The sequence below is a fragment of the Phalacrocorax carbo genome, chromosome 7 (assembly GCF_963921805.1).
Source record: "Phalacrocorax carbo chromosome 7, bPhaCar2.1, whole genome shotgun sequence".
NCBI lineage: Eukaryota > Metazoa > Chordata > Aves > Suliformes > Phalacrocoracidae > Phalacrocorax > Phalacrocorax carbo.
Window position 1 is genome coordinate 44,429,273 of NC_087519.1, and position 17,867 is coordinate 44,447,139.

Consider the following 17,867-nt stretch of genomic DNA (forward strand, 5'->3'; position numbering starts at 1 on the left):
AGGGCGGAAGCGGCTCTCGTTGATGCCTCACGTGCGAAGGAGCCGCAGGGCATCCATTTTTAGTGAGGGAAGGCGGGCGCCGCGCAGGCGCGCTGGGAGGTGTCCCCGGCGGAAGGTCATCCGCGGGACGGGGGCCGGGCCCGGGGCTGCCCTTCGGGCGAGGGGCCTCCGGTAACCCGTGGTGCCCGAGGGGAAGACCCTCGGCTCCCGTTGCCCATCGCTGGCCGCGGCTCGCGCCTCGCCGCCCGCCCCGTCTCTTCGGCAGCAGGGCTTCGCGTGGAGCCCGTGCGCTCCCTTGTGCTGCGGGGCTGAACGTACCGGTGTAACAGGGACACGTGGAGATGTAATTGTGCGTTAAGTGGGTGGAAAAACCTGCCGGGTGTGCGATGAACCGGGCGTGCCGCCCTCGGGCCCCAGGGCAAAAGGCCGGTCACTTCAGGGCGCCGTTTCTGAAGGATGGGCAGTTGCCGAGCTGCCGCTCAAAAGCAACCCCACACCTCAAAAAACCCGGCTGCTAGCGAAGGTTCGGGTCTTACCAGCTGGTGGACTTCACAGAGGCTGTCCTGTTAAACAGTGTCTTTGCTGTATCAACCACCACCCCGTTAGCCGTACAGAGAATTTGTGAGCAAATGTGGTTGACGGAGCCATCCGTTAAACCCAGCTGCGGGTCAGTTCTGACGGCAGAGCGCCCTCTCCTTGTGTTCGCAAAACGCTTCCAAGGGCCCCGCTCGGTCACCCTTCCTGAAACTGGCTCTGGCTGGCAGCAGAGGCTGCCTAAGAGCAGCTGCCTCCCTGTGGTGTAGGTAACGATCAATCTTCCAATTCCATACAGAAAAATAAAAAATGCTACTATATACAGAGGTTCATTTTTTAACGAGAGGAAAGTAGCCTCTGAGCTTTCCTTATATTTTCATTTATGGTCAGAATACATTTTGGAGGTCAAAATGAGTAGCAATGCCAGAAGTATTGAAGGGTATATTGATCCAAGGCCTGCAATTTGCTAATTCAGTTCTTCACAAATACCAACACGCACTGTATTACAGACAAAAGTAGCCTGAAATATAATCTCTTACTAGATAAAAATAAAAGTTGTGTAACATTAGAGATAATTCTCAAAGGCAAATAATGTATATGATCTTACATTTGACATCCTTGAAACAGATTGTTGGCCTGAGCACATCTTAGCAGGCAATCCCCATCGTTCTGTAGGATACTCCTCCTCAGTTTTACTTCTCCAGGCTCTCAGATTTACAATAAATAGTGATTTAGTCTTAAAAAACAAACAAAACAAAAACAGCAAACACAGACCTATAAAAGGTCTAAACTGGTTCTTGAAGCACACTAGAAATATGGACCTTCTCCCATGGTTCCCCATATATAACTTTATGTTGAGGTCAGTTATGTAACTATTTCTATCCCATTGAATATGATTTATTCATAAATTCAGGGGTCACACAATAAAAGCGGGCACAGACTAGTCACCTGGGTTCTTCTAATCCATAGGAAATTCTCCAGAAGAGCCCCGGTTGTGATTTCTAGTGCAGTATCATGTATGAATTACCACTAGTAGATCTTGACTACGTCAGCCTGTCCAGGCCCCATGTATCTGTCAGATCTCAAACAGAATTGCATCAGGCTGTACCCTCACCCCCTTCAGGATGCCTTTTCACCTTTTTTCACTGTGTAGAAGTCCTAGCACAAATAATTTTCTTTGAGTTTTCAGACCTCTCTGCAGATATCCTTGATTTTCTTGTTCAGTGATTTAAAGGGCCATCCTTGAGAATGCTGCATGCAACACACTTCTATCAGCTTGATTTTCAGCTATGTCTTCCCTATTTTCACACTGAAATCTTGATGATAATTTTAGGTTTGTGCTTTTCTTTCTGATGCGCACAATCTGCTTGTTTGTCTGTGTACACTTAGAGAATACCTCTGGGTGCTGTCTTCTGTCTGAGGAAATACTACAATTGCTACTCTTTTTTATTTGTTACAGGTTTTGGCTTCCTTGGTGGCCAGGCATTTCCTTTCTTGAACCTGGAGTTACAGTGGTTCCCTAGGCAAGTTGTGAGTGTTTGGCAGCAAGCTGCAAGAGTGGCTTCCTTCCACAGAGGAAGACAACCCCAGTCTAGGCAGGGCAGTGACCTCTGCAACAAGGGCACAGCCCCACCATACTGGGCACAGCAACACGGAGCCAGGCTGGTGACAGTAAAAGGTTCCGTTCACAGTCCAGCAACCATCAGGCAAATGCACAGTGACAAGTCAGATCCCAGGCCAAAGACAAGTGAAGTTGGTAGTGTCGGGGAGATGACTGGGCATGGGTCTACCTACAGCAGAGCTCAGCCAGGGCCTGGGACGGAGCTTGGATGCAGCGCCTGGACCTGTGTTGAAGGGCCAGGCTGGGCAGGGTACTCTGGGGCTGCTGGTGCACTCAAGGCCCCATCAGCCAGCCTTCTTCATCTTCCTAGTTTTTCCTCACTGTCATCACAACCCTTTCTCTCATACTATTTCTGTCAATAGCAACTTGCCACCCACCTGTGCTTCATGCATATGAATCCAGCAGAAAATACAAATGAATGCAGTAGAAGAACATGGCTGAGTTGTTCCAGATCGAAACCACTGTCTGTCACCAGCCCATCACAGTATTCTATGCAGAAATATGTCTGGGAAGAAAGAGAGCGTCCAGCTTGGGTATCTATACTGAAGTGCTAGACTTCTGGTGTAGTCTAAGTAGAAGAGAGTAAGTCTCATTCTGAAGGCAAACTCCACCTACTGTCTTTTGATCAGATGACGCTTTTTTGGGGGGGTAAATAATATTACGCATAGGTTGTGGAAAAGATCATTAGCACTGGGAATAACAAAAAAAAAACCAAGTGAAATGGGTCTTTTATGTAGTCAAAATATTTTTATTTGGCTCTATTTAGCAGAAGGTTTGCTTTCCTCCTTTTTCTGCTCCCCCATTATTTGCTCATTTCTGATTTCTCATGCTTCCATTCTTTCAGTACAATACAGCACCTTGCATCTCTTCAGCACTTCCCAGTTAAGGCTCTCAAAGCATTTACAGACATGAGTTAACTAATCCTCACAACTATCATTAGCAGTAGGGAAGTAAAATGATTGCACCTGCAGACAGAAGTTAAGATGAACCTTTTTGCTAGTTTTTCTTTTATTTTCAGTGTCCAACTTGATCAACATATGTATCCCTGCAGTTGTATGTCATGCTTTTGAAAGAAAGACTGCATTTGAGCACTCAAAATGTAAAGCTATTTATAAAAACCTTTCTTTAGGAACTTGTTGAAGGCCACACAGTAAGTGGGCAGCAGAACCCAAAACTGGGAACAAAGCATAACTTTGAGTTATCTGCTATACTATGAGACATAACTCTTTGTAACTTACCTTTGGACTTTAAAAGCACAATCCATTCCCTTCTCCTTACACATTATCGTCTGCTGACCATTTCCAGCAGACTTCAACCTCTGATACTTATATTCTGCATTTTACTAGCAATTTTACATGAGGGTCTCCACAGTCATCAACTGTATACAGGATGCAATGCCTTTGGGTGACTGTAAGGAGCCTTAATGGGGGGGGGGCGCAGGGGAGCCAACACAAAACAACAAACCAAACTAACAAAAAAAACCACACCAACAAAAAAACCCAACAACAACAACAACAAAAAACCCCAACAACAAAAACCCCAACAGCCTAACAAGCAATGGGTGTGGATTTTATCTTTGAGAATTTAAAGCACACTTCAGAGTTTATGGAAAAACCTAGTATATGATTGTTTTAAAGAGAACAGTCCCCATCCCCAAACCTGGTTCTAATGGAAGACTAAATATTAGCTCGACATTAATACCTTATCAGTAGTGCATCTGCAAAGACATTCTTCATAAAAGCCTGCAAAATCACAATTACACCTTGCAAACAGAAGTACTATGACTGTTCAAGCAAACACTAATTTTAAAATATCCATTCAGTTCATGTAAACGCTATCTTCACAGCTCCATTGGAAGATACTGGCATGAAACACAGATGAAACTTTTTCTGCATTAGGTTAACACTGAAAATTCAGTCAGACAAACACAGTGCAAATATTTTAACAGAAAAAATATAAAATTTCACTGGCTTAAAAAAGATCTAAATGAGAAATCTTTTTTTTTTTTTTCAATAAATTGCTAGACCCTACATTTAAAATGATGCATTTACAGAACTATTCAGATGAATTAGGCTTTTTCTATAACACTAAATACCGGAATTCTGAAAGATTATGCAAGTATTAAAAATATTAACATTTTAAATGTTAACTTTGTTAATTTTAAATAATCTTACAAGTGCAATGTAACAAATATTTAAAAAACGCTCAGAGCTACAATTTTATATAAGTTATATGAGTAAATGAAGGTGCTTTTCAAGTATTTAAATTCATTTACAGTTGGATTCTCTTGTATAAGTCAGTGCTCAGATGGTACAATTTAAATATCAGTCTTTTTAAATTTTGGACATGTGCATTTAACTGGATGGATTAAATAGTTTCATTTGCAGAAATGTGTGACAAATATTTAAATACAGAATATAATTTGTGATAAATATTTTTAAATGGACTATTATAAAATGTGAATATTATATATTTTGTTTTCTATTATGAATAAAATAGAGATCACATCCTGATGGGCATGTGATAACCTGATAATGCCATGGGAGCCCTTGAGCCATGCAGTAATTGTTAATTCCATCAAAATCCCAAATTATGATATGCTAAATAGTTCTTCAGTAGAGACAAAAGCATGTGATCATAATAGAGGCCCAATACTGTCAATGTTTGAAGAATTTAAAAGATCTCATGATCTGTATCAAAAGCCATGGAATGTAACAATACACTTCCAATTAGCCAGCCCTTAGCTGCAGTCACTCTGGAGAGCACAGCTAGTGCATGTCACCACTGTGCTGCCTGCCCAGCGCATGGCGCGGCTCCCTGTCTGGCTAGTCAAGAACCATCACTATTCAGTGATACAAAAATGACTCTATTCCTGTTTGCCAGCCAGAGGAAGGGTGAGGTAACTGGGGAGATACTTGTTTATCAGACAAGAAAACCAAAGCAAAACAACCCTAAATAAATAATGATATTTAAATGTGCACTGAAAATATTTCTTATTGAACCCTATCTCTCCCAAGTGCCAGATTTTAGCCTAATTTATATCCATTTTGAACCTAACATATATATGTAAGCTGACATTAGATAATTTAGTTTGTCCTGCGGTTTGAAAAGCACACGACACAAGGCAGCATTAACATCTTTCATTAAAGATCTGATGATGCCATAGTTTTATCATGAAGATGCAGCTTAGAAGTGACATCATTCAGCAGAAGTCCCTGCAGACTGCCATTACAAGCTTTCTCCAGCAAAGTGCTTTGCTATTTGCCAAAGACAAAAGTCAAACTGTTGCTCTACCTCACCACAGTGCTGCACTGGCCATTTATGATTTTCTTTCCAGATGCAGTTGGACATCAATAAATTATAGCTCTTCAGAGTTAGGCAATTTTTTGTAATAAAAGCAGAGTTTAATGTTCCATCAAGAGTGGCCACTGTTTAGACTGGTCTCTTCATGCAGACCTGACAACGGCTGATGATATTTTCTAGTTCTCCTGCTTTCAAAGTCTGTGGCACAGGTTTCCTAAAAGAAAGAAAACAAACATTTGCATTTTTCTTTAAAAAAACAGGGAGAGATGATGAAATTTTGGATATGGAATTATTGACAACAACATTGAAATCCTTGGCTCACTCAAGGCACTTTTGTGTTACAGAATGACCCCAAACCTCATGAAGGGGGATGTCTAAATGGAGGGGAATCACTAGGGCAGCCCCCGTATGCTCTGCAAGCAGTTATTGTCGCTTTGGGCACTTGCAGCATGGACACGATGCGTGTGGATGCAGGGAAGTACAGTTTACCTGAACATTCTTCTTGGATTCAATGATGCCAACCAGAAGCTGTAGGAATTTGTGTAGTAGTTGCACGTCCCCCTGCCATGGCACTCTATGAATGGGATAGCTCGAAATTCTTCCAAACAAGATCCAGGAGAGGCCAATGCTTGGCCAGAAGCTTCTGAGCCGGCACTTGTATACTGTAACCACCAATACATTTTTTAATGAGAACTTGTCCATCAGCCTTTAGTAAACTGCAGACAAAAGAAAAATCTCCTTCTAAAATATACCATATGTTCTGGGTATATCTTGGACAAAACAAAATGAATACAGATTAGTTTTATCAGACTTCTAATGAAGCACAGAACCTTTCTGAAAATTCAAGCACAGTTATGGCATTTCTTAACTCCCTGCCCAGGCCTTTTTCTGCTCCATGAAAAGGCATGAAACTGTAACCAGTAGCAAGACTAGAAAGCAGCTGGTTTCTGTCCAGTTGAAGACTAAAGTAACTGAACTACAAATAAGCCAAATCCCCTATCTTGTATGTGTTCACATCTTCTGTTGCATTGATTGCTTCTCCAAACACAAAAGGCAAAGGCGGCATTTTCCTTCTCCAATATTGGTAAGTGGTTGTAGAAGTAGCTCTAAAATAATATATGACAGTAGAAAATTGACTAGAAGATACCATTTAGAATTGCTGATGTTGGAAACAAGCAAGTGATTTTAACCAGATGCTGCAAAAATGCTCTCATTCTTTTCCAAGATTATTATTATTGTTGTTGTTGTTATTATTACTCCTGCTACTATTAAGAGCCAAATCCCAGGAGAGGTGTATTTGTGTCCAGGACAGGTTTAACCACTCCACTCCCCAAACCTGTTTCATCCTAGCATGACACATGAAAATGAGAGCATGCAGTTATTTTTGTCAGACTAAAATCCTGTGGTTGTCCCTCCATCCTTACCCCTTTTCCACTTTTCCACTTTGTCACTTTCCCTTTGCCACTTATTTTTGCAGACAGATCAATGCTTCTGGCATTGAATTAGAGTTAATAGAGTTATTGTCTGCTTCTTGGCAATGGAAAAAAAACCAGAATATAACAATTATTAATTAGCAAATGAGGTATGAGCAGATGAACACCAATGAAATTCAGAGGACACAGAATTAATAATACAAGTGTTTATATCCTTACCATAACAAAAGAAAAACCCTTCCAGAGAGATATCCAGCCTTCTGGACATGCAGGAACTACAGTTGTTTGGCTGTGAACGGCTATTACCATTGCAGCCCCTTCACAGACAACACACCTATAAGAAGAAATGCACATGCATTCAGTGCAGATATGAGGGAAAACAAGAGAGCAGACAAAAATTCTATTTTCTAGGATAGTACCTACCTAATGTCGGGGCTTACTATAAATGTTACGACTCACATAGGTTTTCACTGTTTCATGAGGAGATAAATAAACTGAAGGTAACCCAAATACCTTGTTTTACAAATGCTTTGAAACCTCTACTAGTAACGCCAGACAAAAATTGGTGTAATATGGGAATTAGTCCTGGGACATTTGAGCTTCCTAATTTTGCCTTTACTGAAGGGACAAGCTCAATTTTACCTCTTCATGTGATCACTACTTTATGTTGTTATGGTTTAGATCAAAGTCCTGTGCCTTTATTTGCTAAGATTAGAAAAAGTAAACTTTATTTCCTAAACAAAGAAACTATGAAGCAGAGCTACTAGATTGCAACAACTGGGTACGGCAGGCTAGAAGACAGAGCGCAAAGCTTGCCTTCCCATCTTTGATTTTGCTTCTCTTGGTCTTTCCTGCTTTTAGAGCTTTTCCTATTAAGATGCTCTTCATCCATCTCAGCTGTTCTAAAGCAACTAGAAAAGGCCACATTTGCAACAACAGTGTTTCATAGCAGAGAACCTTCAGCCCCAACTTACAATGTTCTTCACCAACTACAGTAAACGTATCACACATAATTGAAAGCGGAACTTGATTCCAAATAATGAAGCCGTCTTTATTTAATTTAAGTCTGCCTCCAATATACTCAACAATAGGTTTTTAAAAAAACATCACCACAATCAGTAGGATCGTGTGCCATCTTCTCAAGTCATCTATGCCGATTAAGCCCTGTGGTGGGACCCTAGCTTTAATCTAACTTTTCTTAGAGTATATCACTGAATATCTAACATATTCAGGTGAGTAATCAAAAATCAGGTGGTTAAAAACAGTGCTTGTACTGGCTGAGATAGACAGGCCTTTGCCTAAGATTTGCCGTTCAAAAGAGTTTATGAAGTCTTTATAGTTCCAGGCCAGAAAAGCTAAAATTCTTATACTCTTACCTGCTTATATGGGACTCTAGGGCCCTGCCAGAAATTGGTTCCATGTCTACTGGCATTACTGCTGCAGCTGACAGCCAGTAGGAATAGTCATTGCGAGAAGCAAAACTACAGACATCATTGGTGTTACAGAATAAGAATGGCATGGTAGTAAATCTCTGCAAGCAACTACCAGCTGTTCCTAAATGACAAAAGAGGAGAGGTTTGTGACGGATAGGAATTTACATTTAGTGCAGTGAATGAACAGAAGCTGCAAATGATGGCATGCAATCCACTACAGTAAGAAGTAAAACAGTAACTATAACAAGAATTGTCTGTACAGTGCAATTATCTGAAAGCAAAATGCTTATGGTATATATAAATATATTTATGTAAAAATAAGGGATAAGGACAAAATCTGTTAAAGCAGTAATATCTTCTTGAATGGAATCTGTCCCTGACATAGTGGCAGGGATTCAGCTGCTTAAACAGAAGCTTCTGGTGCCATTTTTGACACCCTAAAACATCCCATTTGGTCTCCAGAAAAGCAAGATTGTCTTTCAGAGCCTGTGTTGTTACTGTCAGACCTGTGCAGATCTTGTGAACATTTATACTAAACATTGACCCACAAGTAACTGAATTCTTCCTCAAAATGTCTAGGGATAGCAAAAAGGGAATATAGGAGCGCAGGAAAGAAAGGTGTCTTTCAAGCCACGGTTCCTGAATTGCCTCAGAGCAGCAGAGACCACTCTGGAGACTGATGCTTGAAACCAGTGTTCGTCTTAGACACGTACTGTGAGTTTGGTTTCATGACAGCTTAGCATTACTGGACTCTAAAGAAAATGATCTGAAAATTTTTACCAATACAGTACCAAGATCTTGTCCATGTGCTCGTTCATTTCCTTGTACAAAAAGCAGTGAATAGCCAACATAGATCTGTGATGTCCCATGTGGGCATGAAGGAATCTTTGTTGATTGGCTATGCCGGGTAAAGATAAACCCTCTTGTTGTTGGACCAGCAATAGTAGCACCTGGTGATCCAGGTAACCCCTGTAGACCTGGAAAGCCAATCAGTCCAGGTTGTCCTGTGGAGAGAAAAGAAATATGACTGCAACCTTATACTTTTATTTGAACTTTTACTTCATTTAAATTAGCAGAACCACTTGAAAACTAACAAAAAATTATCAATAAGAAAATTGTACTGGTTTTGACTGGGGTAGAGTTACTTTTCTTCACAGTAGCTAGTATGGGGCTTTGTTTTGGATTTGTGCTGGAAACAGCACTGATAACACAGTAATGTTTTAGTTCCAGCCGAGCAGGGCTTATACAGAGTCAAGGCCTTTTCTACCTCTCACCCACCCCACCAGCGAGGGGCTGGGGGTGCACACGGGGCTGGGAGGGGACACAGCTGGGACAGCTGACCCCAACTAACCAAAGGGATGTCCCACACCATATGGTGTCATGCTCAGCATACAGAGCTAGGGGAAGAAGAAGGAAGGGGGCGGACATTTGGAATGAAAACATTTGTCTTCCCAAATAACCACTGAGCATGATGGAGCCCTGCTTTCCTGGAGATGGCTGAACACCTGCCTGCCCATGGGAGGCAGTGAATGAATTCCTTGTTCTGCTTTGCTGGTGTGCACATACCTTTTGCTTTACCTATTAAACTGTCTTTGTCTCAAACCATGAGTTTCCTCACTTTTACTCTTCTGATTCTCTCCCCCATCCCACCAGTGGGGAGTGAGTGACTGTGTGGGGCTTAGTTGCTGGCTGGAGTTAAACCACAACAAAGAAACAACTTGAAAACTCATGGTATTTGTTGCTAGTTGCATTAACTCCCTTCAGACCTAGCTCAGGTAGCTTTACATTGCATAGTTTAATGGAATAAGGAGGTATTTTGAAGAACCATGGTCATTTTTTACAAAAAAAGTGGTAAAGTAAAATCATTTTATGGTGACTAAATGAATATATTTAGTTCTATTTTGATGTCATAAAGGTACGCTGATACCTAGGGATTTCAGGTGGATAAATAAACATGATTAATAACAGAGGAGCACAGTCAAGGCATATTTTTTTAAATTATTATTTCAGTTGTGAACATGCATGTGTAAAAGCTAGAATGTGCTTACATGTGCTTGCAGTCCTTCCTAAAGCTACTGTAAATGTTACAAAATATCAATACATGCAAGAGGAAGGATTTACAGAAATCAGGAATAAAGTTTATTTGTAAATTCAGTAGTAGCAGCAGTCAGAGATGTCTGCTTCCCTGTACCTCTTTGTCCCGGAAATCCCCTGTCTCCTTTTGGACCAGGCGGTCCTGGTTGACCTGGATGACCAAAACTTCCTGGTAGGCCTTTTACTCCTTTAGGTCCTAAATTATAATCAAGAAAAAAAACAGACTCATATAGCAGTAGTTATTCTAGATTTTAATAACTGTTAATGAATAAAGTTAAAATCCTTATGTAAATGTAGCTGCATTAGAATAAAAACATCAGCATGAATTTACTAAGTTTTGAGACTGTCTGTAGTGTTACTGTCACTGTATTTCCTATCAGGAAGATCACAAGGTAATATTGAATGAATTGCAGAAAAATAATATTCTCATAAGAATGCTCACAGAAACCAAAAAGAAAAAGCTATTTGCTTAGCACGTGTCATACAATGGAAATATTTTTAAAAATGCAGTAACAGGCCATAATCATCTTGGTCAGTGTTTGTAATCCTATAAATAATGCAGCTCCTCTGTAAAACAACTTTAAGGGAAGTGTAAAAGAACCATTCTTTAGTGACTACTTTGTTATGCCGGAGGCAACTGTCATTCCTGAGTGGGGCATGCCTTCTGGCAAGCCTGCATCCCTGAGGAGCTCCTTTCTTGGGGTGGAAAGCTGTGGTATTGAGAAGAGTGGCCAAGTACCCACTGCACATCCACCTCATCCTACCTGCTCCTTGCTTCCCCGTTCCTCACAGCCACGGCAGGCTTCACTTCTAGTGCCAATGGAGAAGTAGCCAGCCTCTCCTTTCCCTTCCCACCCCCAGACTATGACAGACACAATCGCTTTGCAGCACATTTAGAGTACTTCTATTCCTTGTGGTAATTTCCCCCAGAAATTATAAACATGCTGAGCATGGTTCTGGTTGTATGAAAATGGTGCAAGTTTACTTCTTATTCCATTATTTTGCTTAGGCTTATTTCAGGGAGAAACTTACTCACTGACTGGGAGGAGTGTAGGGCAAGATGGAATGGGACAGGTTATAAATACAAAGTTGTTAACAAGGTACAAAGAGCTATTTTTAAATATGGAGAAGTATTTTTAAAAACATGTCAATTTTCTATGCAGACATGTTTTCTGACCAAACCAAAATGTTCCACTAAGCAGCACACACAAACATGTACAGAGATAAAAATATAAAGCACCTTGTAGTCCAGGAATCCCTTGAACTCCTTCATCGCCTGGTGTTCCTGGGACTCCTGGCAGTCCAGCAGGACCCTTGCGTCCTGGGATGGAGAATACTCTCCCAGAGACTCCACGTGGACCTAGCAGCATAAATATAACAAAAGAGCTATTGCTTTCTATTAGAGGAAAGCAAACAAACTACAAAACAAAACAAACAAATCAACCTAAGTCAGCTGGTATTAGAATGAGAAGGGTTGGTTACCACGCTGGCCTTTTGGTCCCCTTGGCCCTTCTGCACCTTGTGGTCCAGGGGGTCCTCGGTTACCCTTTTCTCCTAAGAAAGATCAGGGATATATTTGTCTGGTTTGAAATGTCAAAACAACTGTCAAAGTTTCAGAGGCTTGTTTAAGAGTCCTGCATAATCCATGTAACCTTCCCAAAGAGTAACATAGCCTGTAGACTCATCTGAAATGCAAAATCAGATTTATACATCTCTGCTGTTACTGTATAATTTATAGGCCAAGTGCAGTCAATTTATCAGAAGATGCTTCCATGCCTATCTTCATATAATGGCTGGTCCATAAACCTGGCTTTAAAAATCTCAGCTTTAGACTATGTCCTTTTTATCTCATGCTCTTTTGTCACTGAGTTTGCAGGTCAAGTGCTGCTTTCAGTGATGCTGTGCAGTTCAACTCCCTTTAAACACTACTGTCAGTTATGCTGATGGCTGTTAGGAGAGTTGTATGGTTTTTCAAGTGTTTGAAACTTAATAAGCAATTCTTTTCACTGTGCAAAATATGAGGTTACATCCATATTACACTCCACTCTGCTGGAAATTTAAAAGAAAAAAAAAAGTATTTTGATCCAGTCAGGAGATTTGACTGAATATGCCATAAAATGAGAGCTTTTGCTTAAGAAAGTATAATTACTGTCTGTACGGTGACTTTGCAAATTAGAACAAATTTAAAATGCACAAAAATTAGCATGGAACAAAAACCAGTAGGTTAAACAGCTAATGAAAATTTTGTGTCATTGTAAGTCATGTAATTGAAAAATTAGAATATTGGAGTAATACAGACCTGTATCAGATTTAAATCATTAGAAAAAATGTCTAAATTAAAAAGATTTTTAGCCAGTTACTGATCCAACTAACCCTCAGGAATATGAGCAGAGTCTGGACAGGGTGCTGGGCCATCTTGTTTAGACTCTGCTCTTCCTAGAAAGGTTGGACTAGATGATCCCTGAGGTCCCTTCCAATCTGATTCTGTGATTCTGTGAAATTAATAAAGCCAATATATTTAACAATTTATCTGTTGACAAACTGATAAATTAGATTGTAATTGGGACTATTGTTACGGCAAACAGAGGACCCAGTGCTCTGTGTTTTAATTATTATTAAATGCTCTTGAGTTCTATAGCTAAGAGGCTGCCAAAAATTCACATCATCTAGCAGTGGTGTGGTATTTCTAATTAGCAGACTCAGTCCTAAAGTCCTTACACATTATTAGCCACTAAGGACAAACTTATTTTGAATTTGCCAGGAATGGAAGCCATTGAAGTTTCAGCCCCTCCTCACTTTAACATCAGTTTGGGCACACCCATAGCACCTGACTCAAGGAAAATGCTCTCTTAGTGAACACTTTCATTTATAGCTGATCTAAACTCTGCTCTTGATGGAAAAGCCCCACGTCTGTAGGACCACATCTGGTAATATTACACACATACTATTATAACGCAAATGTAAGTGATCGTATTTGGTTCACAGGCATGTATGTAATAAATATATTAATACCTTTTACACCTGGGAATCCAAGAAATCCAGGGTCCCCTCTGGCACCAGGATAACCTGATCGACCTTCTATTCCCTGCAAATCAGATAACACCAGTAATAAACAGGAAGCAGCATCTGCAGGCTATGAGGTACATTTTCTTTTTGTCCAGAATATTCAAAGTGTTATGTTCCCAGAACATGCTACAACTAGAATTATCTGCTCCATTTGTGAACTTATTAGAAATAGTTATATCATTGTTAATATTATTTTGTAATACAGAACAGACAAGGAAATGACATGCCAGAAATTCACAATAATTTCTTTTTAGTCCCCTTAAGTCCATAAAAACTGCTTTTCATATCCATTTTAGTGTCTTTCCTCTATGACAAGGAGTTTTGGGGAGGATGTGGGGCTGTTTTGGTTTGTTGTTTTGGTTTTGTTGTTTTCGTTTTTTTTTTTAAAATTGTCCTGGGTGTTATTTTCATGGTAAGAGCAAAATTAGCAATGGAGTAAGAAACAAGCAATGTTCCTTTCACTGACTTTTGGACCAGGAGGACCAATGTCACCGGCTGGGCCTGTTGGCCCTGGTATGCCATCTGCTCCCTTAACACCTTTGCTTCCTTTCATGCTGGGAGTAGGAAGACCAGGAGGCCCTGGAAAACCGGGAGCACCTGTACAGAAACATCATAGTAAGTGAAGAGTATAGCCAACAACATTTCACATACATACAATTCAGTACAACATTCAATGACTCTGTAGTGGTGCTCATGTTTACCACCCCAGTGATTCCCAAGGAAATGCACTCATTTCTATAAAAATCAACCTATTTTTCCCAGCCTGCTAATTTAGTCTGAGATCAGAGCTGAGTTCTTGCAGTACTCTATAGCACTACAGTTTTCTGAATATCCTCCAGTTGTAGTTATGCCTGTAATCACAGTCATGCTATCTCACTTCTTTAAACCACATGGGAAGAAAGCAAAATAATGCAATTAAGTGGGCCGCAAAGCTTAGCATTATTTTATTTTACATCATACTGCATAGACCATCACGGTGTTTGCAATAGTAACACTGCATTAACTGGTAAAGCAGCTACCTGCTTAATTATGAAGTTTTCTTAGGGCCCCTTTCAACCCTGAGTTCTGGACAGGCTGAATTTTGCTTTCAAATATCAGTATATCATTTCAGATAAATAAGGAGTTATAACAACACACCTGGTCTTCCATCTGCACCAGCAACACCTCTGTTCCCTTTCTGGCCAATAATTGCCATGCCTGTTGCACCTTGAAATCCAGGTAACCCTACTAAGCCAGGAGGTCCAATGGGTCCTTGATCACCCTGATGACCTTTCATACCTGGTGGCCCAGGGAAACCAGGCAGTCCCATGTCCCCTTTGATTCCTGCAAAGTGTAAGTATTACATGTGGGGAGAGCTGTCAAGACAGTAGCATGATGTGACTACACAGAATATGTGCATTTACAATACCGCAAAGGTGGAATTCAGCCTTTGTTTTCAGTATGGAGAGTTCCCTTGCTACTGTAGAGCAAAACAGTTGTGAGAAGACAGGGATCACCAAAAAAGAAAAACCAAAAACCCCAAACAAACCCCCTCAAAAAAAATCCCACCCAACCGCCTCCACTTCAGAGATTGCTCACACAAAGGAATAAACTTGAGGGGAGGGTAGAATGACCAGAGCATCCCTATTTCTTGATGCATGAGTAGAAGAAATGCTTCTTTGAACATGAGAACTGGCAAATAATTTTGAACTATATTCCAGCTAAAAGCATCAATATGAGTACAGTAAAATAAAAGACAACTCCAGAAGGGTATTGTTCTAAGGTTGATCTTACAGTGCATGATCTATATATGAAGCGTATGAAGAGAGAATTTTTTTTTTAAAGTAAAGCAAATTAAAAGATTTCTACCAGTACTAGAAATACAATGCAAAGGCCAAAAAATGGGAAGAGTCCCCTCAGTCAACTGTTCATCAATATAAAAGGGGAGATAAAATTAAAATGCAATCACTGTAGCTTTCTTAAAGTATGCTTAGTATTCAGCAGCATCATGTTTTCATTAGAACATACCCTGTTAATCTAATTACGTACCAAAATGAAATTTCAAAAGCTCTAGAGTGTGTCTATCACCTTCACAAAACCACAGAAGTTAGCTTCTTCATTTCCCTTTTACAATAGTCTTTACCAGCAAGAACTCTTGACATTTAATATATATCACAAAATCATTGATCAAAAGCACAGAATCACTCTTGATTTCCTCTGGCACTTTTAGTGCCTTTTCAAGCCTCCAAAAGCATGAGGCAAAAGATGAAGATGATGATTCTGGTATTTAAAAATTAAGCTTTTGCTTTCTGAAAAGACAACTCACCTCTATGACCAGGAATACCTCGAAGGCCAGGGATTCCTCTCCCTGGTGCTCCTATTAAATATTAGGTAATGTTATACTCAAAGTCCCGAATAATTGTTAGAAAACATCATAGATGTCTAATATTTCATAAATTTCTTCACAATTCACTGAATCAAAATGTAGATTTTAGTTATATGTAAAATATAATTTATTGGTTATTTCCATTTCTTCTATCCAGAAATACAAGTTAAATTTTTAAGTTTTTCTTTATAGTAGGAACTCTTATTGATCAATCACATCTGAGGTACATTCTATATTAATGAAGCTTTGTCTTTTTTTCAGAGGAAAAAAACAGAAGAAAATGTGCATTTAAGTTTCTTACTAAGAAAAATAAAGGAAGAAATGTAAATACCTAAAAAAGAAAATATGTTAATAGTGATTACTTCAAACTTAATATGAAAAAACTTAGTAAATACTATGAATGCCTTCTCAGTATCCTGTTTATATTAATATGCAATGAAATGTTTCCACTGTGAAGTATGAAAACACTTTCCGTCAGAGTTCAGTGGAAGACTAAATCTATCTGTGGACCTTGATCACATCTTGAGTGACATTTAAAAGAAAGATTTACAATCCAAGGGTCAGGTCATGAAAACCTTCACTATTCATGTAAGTAAACACTGTGATTCGTTTTCTTATTTCCACATAAGAGAGGAGACTCCCTTAAAAGTATTTTGGTTCTTTTCATCTCTTTGAGATTAAACACATAAAAACAGTTAACAGCTATACTTTGACTCTTGCAGACATTAACATTTTTAGGGGAAGTAATGACAAATCACATGTATAATAGAGCAGTGACGTATGCATTTGGGTTGTTAACAGCATTTACAATTGTTACATAGAAAAACCTGTGAATTATGTAGAAATGAAAAACCTTCTACTTAGAAACTTATCTTTGGCTCCACAGAAGGTCCTTATTAATCCTTCCCAAATAATCCTGTCAGTTTAACTAGGGAAAAAAAAACAATTCTAAAATAGAATGAAAATATTTCATTGGTGTTACCTGGTTCTCCCTTTACTCCTGGGGGACCAGGCATACCATCCTGACCTTGGTTACCTCTTTCACCAACAAGTCCATTTTCTCCAGGGTCTCCAACAACACCTGCAAATTATAATGGACCACAATATCATCTTCACTTCTATTATTTTTCATTTAAAAGGCAAAAGATATAAGTCCCCTTTATTAAAATATAATTAGTTAAGCTACTTCAAAGATAGATGTAATTGTGTTGGTATGTAAACATCTGTAAACAGCAGCATGTAATTTTTATCGAGCTCACTGGACCTCAGTGGATTTAACACCCCCACTATTTTCACCGGCAATAACTTCCTGTCTTTCGAAGACATTTTAGGACCCTGCCTTTGATTTAACCCATGCTAGTGGGAATCCTTACAGGCAGCGTGGTTTCTCTCCCTGGCTTTATTGCAAATTCAGGGTTTCTCTAAACAGGGAGTAGATTCTGATCTTCGCTAACTCTGCTGGTAAGTCAGTGCAAGTTCACTAAAGTCTACAAAACCACATCATCATAATTTTGATGAGGATCTCTGAATGTAAGAGCATTCAATGAACTTTTTGAAGACAGTGACTGGCACTCACTTTAATAGTCTGCACTGCATGCTTCTCTTTTGCTGCGTATTTACACATACCCCCTTATGTGTATTTTAAATGGTTTGTCTTTTCTGTTGCTTTAACAGACAACTGCAACTCTGCTCCCTCTCTTCCTCATCTATTATTCTCTTTTAGGAGGCAGAACAAGCCTTTCTTACAATCGTGTAGATATCACACCTTGAGACCTCTGGATTAAAAAAAAAAAAAGGCAAAAAGCTTTACAATAGCGAAGCAAAGTTAAAACCTCTTGCCCCAGTTGAACTGAAATCAGGCTGTTAAAGACCTCATCTGGAACTAGAAAAAGGTAAACAAACCCTGGAACTAACATAAAAAGAGACTGCAACTGCATCGGTTAAATTCCAAAAAGTTCAGAACATCATCAACTGCCTCATTACAAAGAAAATAACAAACCAGGGGGCAGTGATTCAGG

The 17,867-nt window shown here is 39.7% G+C and overlaps 1 protein-coding gene across 1 annotated transcript in view; it reads right to left on the reverse strand.

Moving 5' to 3' along the window:
* Window positions 1–5,537: 5,537 nt before the first annotated feature.
* Window positions 5,538–17,867, reverse strand: part of COL4A3 (collagen type IV alpha 3 chain) — a 67,443-nt gene continuing 55,113 nt past the window's right edge. The window contains exons 40-52 of the mRNA XM_064457766.1: window positions 16,832–16,930; window positions 15,790–15,840; window positions 14,622–14,807; window positions 13,951–14,081; window positions 13,431–13,503; window positions 11,901–11,972; window positions 11,659–11,778; window positions 10,516–10,614; window positions 9,116–9,328; window positions 8,268–8,445; window positions 7,111–7,225; window positions 5,948–6,120; window positions 5,538–5,672 (exon numbers count right to left, since the gene is read on the reverse strand). Of these exons, the coding sequence (XP_064313836.1) occupies window positions 5,588–5,672; window positions 5,948–6,120; window positions 7,111–7,225; window positions 8,268–8,445; window positions 9,116–9,328; window positions 10,516–10,614; window positions 11,659–11,778; window positions 11,901–11,972; window positions 13,431–13,503; window positions 13,951–14,081; window positions 14,622–14,807; window positions 15,790–15,840; window positions 16,832–16,930 (1,595 nt within the window). The 3' untranslated portion in view covers window positions 5,538–5,587. The remainder of the gene's footprint in view (window positions 5,673–5,947; window positions 6,121–7,110; window positions 7,226–8,267; window positions 8,446–9,115; window positions 9,329–10,515; window positions 10,615–11,658; window positions 11,779–11,900; window positions 11,973–13,430; window positions 13,504–13,950; window positions 14,082–14,621; window positions 14,808–15,789; window positions 15,841–16,831; window positions 16,931–17,867) is intronic.